We start from the raw sequence: 3,864 nt of genomic DNA, 5'->3' as shown, positions 1-3,864 counted from the left end.
ATGTGTAGTTTAGGCTCGAATTTTGTGATCTTGTGACTTGCACTTTACGCTCGCGCGTTGAGGAGCATAGTGACATGCATAGACTCTTCAGTTTCATTCTCGTATGATAACTTGCCCCCATACTCGCCTTCTTGTTCTTGTTCTTCTTCTTCATCTTAAGGCCCAAAGACAGATAGCTCCTGGTCTCCACTTGGGTCCATACTTAGTTCCATATCATGAGCACGAGTTTCTAGTTCTTCGAATATTTTAGGCTTTATGCCTTGTAAGATATAGCGAAGAACCCAATGCATGCCTTGAATGCATATTTCGATGCCAGAAGTTTCACTAAGGCGATCCTTGTAGTTGATGCTTTAGCTCCTCCAGCGGTTGATGAAGTCAATAACTGGCTCATCTTTTCGTTGACGAGCGTTTGTAAGTTTGATCATACTTACGATGCGTCTTGTGCTATAAAAACGATTGAGAAACTCATGCTCTAACTGCTCCCAACTATCGATGGAACCAGATTTGAGATCTGTGTACCAATCGAATGCATTACCTTTAAGAGATCGAACAAATTGTTTGACAAGATAATCACCATACGTTCCAGCATTGTTGCAAGTTTCAACAAAGTGCGCTACATGCTGTTTCGGATTTTCCTGGCCGTCGAATTGTTGCAACTTAGGAGGTTGATAACCAACATGCATCTTCAAGTTATCAATTCTTTGCGTATACGGCTTTGCTTATGTGAGATATATTTTGGATGTCGACTCAGGATTATCTTTGATAGCCTCCATGATATAGTCCTTCAATTTCTCAACGGGAATTAGACCTTCAGCGGAGACTTGGTTCTCCTTAGTTGTTGTTGCTTGCTTTTTGGATGAGTCTCCTTTCTCTTGTGACCTTTGAAGATTTAAAGGTTCCTGTGTGGATATAATACTATCCAACTTATTTGTTAACTTGAAAAGTTTAGCATCTTGATCTTGCACATGCTTTGACAAAGCTTCAACGGCTTTAGTCAAATTTTCAAGTTGTTCGTCTACGGTAGAAGCTTCAATAACCATTGCTTGCATGATCGCCGTGGAGGATGAATAATGATATGGATCCTTATTGGGATAGAGCTCAGATGTTGCATTAATGTTGACTAGAGTAGATCCAGCGCTCAAGTCATCATCATCGGCTTGCATGAAAGGTTTCTTGGACTTAGATGAACTAAGTTGGGCAAGAACCTTTTCGATCCCTTTGGCGACGTCGTTCCCTTTTTGGGTCGTGCTTGTAAAGGATCTTACTCCTTTTGAGGAAGAAGATCCAAAAATAGGGGTTGATGTGGACGACACTTGGAGTGCTTGTTGTCCTAAAAATCTTGCTTTGCTCCTTGTAATCGGGCTAAAGCTTCCAATGGTGACATCGAGGATGCTTTTCCACATCAGTATAGAACTTGGAATTAGCAGCCTTAGTGGAAGTTGATCTGGAGTTGATTTTCTATGAGGCCATTTCAATATTCTTGGACTTTGGTGACTGAAAAGTTGAGATGAGAGGTAGAGATTGTCCCACTGGGCGTGCCAGAATTTGTAGACATTAAATAGCGTCAAGAAAATAAAATCAAGACCGAAAAATATTACAACAATGGTAGTATTTGATTTCAAATAATATGAGTGTAAAATCTCTATGAATCCTCCGATTCTTCTTTCCAATAGTAAATAAATTTAAGGGCCTTTGAGCTTGACCTTGAATCTATATTTTGTCGCCACGAACGATGATCTTGGATTCAACTAGCACAAACTTTGATTTGAACTCGTACTCATTGAATCTTGATTTGTTCTTCGTTCTTGAGCTTGAACTTGATTTCTTGGACTTGAACTTGATTGCTTGAACTCGTCACTTGCACATGTGGCGCAGTTTTATTGGCCATTTATTTTGATTTGGCATGCCTTGTCATTTTGACACGTGGCATGATCCCATTGGCTCTTCCGTTTGATCTGGCGTGCAATGTCATTGACACATGACACCAAACTGGACCTCTAGGAAGATGATATATTGGGCTTAATGAGGTGGGTTCATCATTCGCCCAATTGAATGGGCTAACCCAAATGAAGTTCAACTTTTATTTAAATCTATATCTTAGACTTAAATAAATTAATATAGACTTATGCCAATATTTTACTAATTTAAAAATCAAGTCCAAATTTTGTACGGACTAAATTCAATAACATTCACATGTCTACAATGTAATTCTTCAACATTATACCATCCAAAGGAAAGTAACCATTGCTCTATTTAGCTCAAAGCCAAAGTAAAATGCGTCATTTTAATTTTCAGATTTTACCATATGTATTTGAGTGGGTACGTAGAAGGTAGTCCTGCGTATGTAGTTTGTGATTCTCGTTCATTCGGACCAGCATTACAGTTACAATTTATTTGTATCATTTAACCTGCAAAATTTTACGAATTATGTTTATCAAAAGTCTTTCCACTCCAATCCATCGATCAAGTTGTTGATTAGAGGCCTTGTAAGCTATGAAGAAGACAAATGGACAAAGCACAGAAAGATCTTAAATCCTATTCTCTCTGAAAATGGGATAACGTAGCTCATCTGATTTGATTCATAAGCAGTTTAATTTCAATTAAACAGAAAATATTTTAGATGGGTTTAATTCAACTTTTTGGATGAGTTTAAATTGTGGCGAAAATAGAAACGATAAGTAAACATGCAAGCACAATTAGAAAGAAAACATGTTTAAAAAAAATATCGGAAAGAAAGCAAATTAGGGAGTACCTAGCTTAACCACGTGGCGACTAGCGATTTATTACTTTGGCAGCACATAGAATAGTATCCGAGCTATCATCTCCTCTCAAATCTTCACCATCAAAACAAAATCTCAACCAATTAACGGACTTCATTCACTCTCAAAAAAATTTCAAACTTTTTTCAAAATTTCCCAAAATTCCCGCCCCACTTCCCTCCTATAAAACTTCCCCATTACACATCTCACGAATTCACCATTATCTCACAATCAAAGCAATTCCCAATCTACAAAACCTTTCATATTCAAAATGGCCCGTACTAAGCAAACCGCTCGCAAATCAACAGGTGGTAAGGCTCCAAGGAAGCAGCTAGCTACAAAGGCTGCCAGAAAGTCAGCTTCGGCGACCGGAGGAGTGAAGAAGCCTCATCGTTTCCGTCCCGGAACTGTAGCTTTAAGGGAAATCAGAAAGTACCAGAAATCAACAGAGTTGTTGATAAGGAAGCTTCCATTTCAGAGGCTGGTGAGGGAAATAGCACAAGATTTTAAGACAGATCTGAGGTTCCAGAGCAGTGCTGTTGCTGCCCTACAAGAAGCTGCTGAGGCTTACCTTGTTGGACTCTTTGAAGATACAAATCTCTGTGCCATTCACGCCAAGAGGGTCACTATCATACCCAAGGACATTCAGCTTGCTAGGAGGATTCGTGGTGAAAGGGCTTAGGGTGAAGCTTGTTGTGCTTATGGTTATGGTTATGGTTAATTCGTGTTCTCTGATCTAGGTCATTGTTTTTGTGTCTTTTGCTGGATGTTAGGGTTAGCGATGCAAATCAAGTGACTTGTTTCAATCAAAATATATGCAAAACCTCTGGTTTATTAGTATTTTGAAATCTTATTAATGAAATTTGCAGTTCATTAATGTAACCTATTTGTTATTTGCGAACTTGGAAATATTTCTTAATGATTTGGAGTATAATTTTCGTTTCTTACATGACTGTTAAATTCTCTTATGACATCTTAATTGCTAGTTCTTGCCTTGTGTACTGTTATTTAGGGGAGGAGTAAAAGCATTTAAAAATATATTATAGTTACTCTTAATTCAAAATTGACTTAATAGTCCTCATTTATTGGCATCAGCATTGTGCAA

At 38.2% G+C, this 3,864-nt stretch overlaps 1 protein-coding gene across 1 annotated transcript; it reads left to right on the top strand.

Moving 5' to 3' along the window:
• The first annotated feature begins 3,015 nt into the window (after nucleotides 1-3,015).
• On the top strand, nucleotides 3,016-3,458 carry LOC109237132 (histone H3.2-like). Its single transcript, XM_019403393.1, has one exon. It carries the CDS (start codon nucleotides 3,031-3,033, stop codon nucleotides 3,439-3,441), a length of 411 nt encoding a protein of 136 aa, XP_019258938.1. The 5' UTR covers nucleotides 3,016-3,030; the 3' UTR covers nucleotides 3,442-3,458.
• The last annotated feature ends 406 nt before the right edge of the window (nucleotides 3,459-3,864 follow it).

Source organism: Nicotiana attenuata, unplaced genomic scaffold, assembly GCF_001879085.1.
Source record: "Nicotiana attenuata strain UT unplaced genomic scaffold, NIATTr2, whole genome shotgun sequence".
NCBI classification, from domain to species: Eukaryota; Viridiplantae; Streptophyta; class Magnoliopsida; order Solanales; family Solanaceae; genus Nicotiana; species Nicotiana attenuata.
Note: the sequence above shows the minus strand (reverse complement) of the source record. Positions and strands in the feature narration are given on the sequence as shown.

Excerpts from the sequence above, each read along its gene's own strand:
- LOC109237132 (XM_019403393.1), top strand. The coding sequence starts at position 3,031 with ATGGCCCGTACTAAGCAAACCGCTCGCAAATCAACAGGTGGTAAGGCT.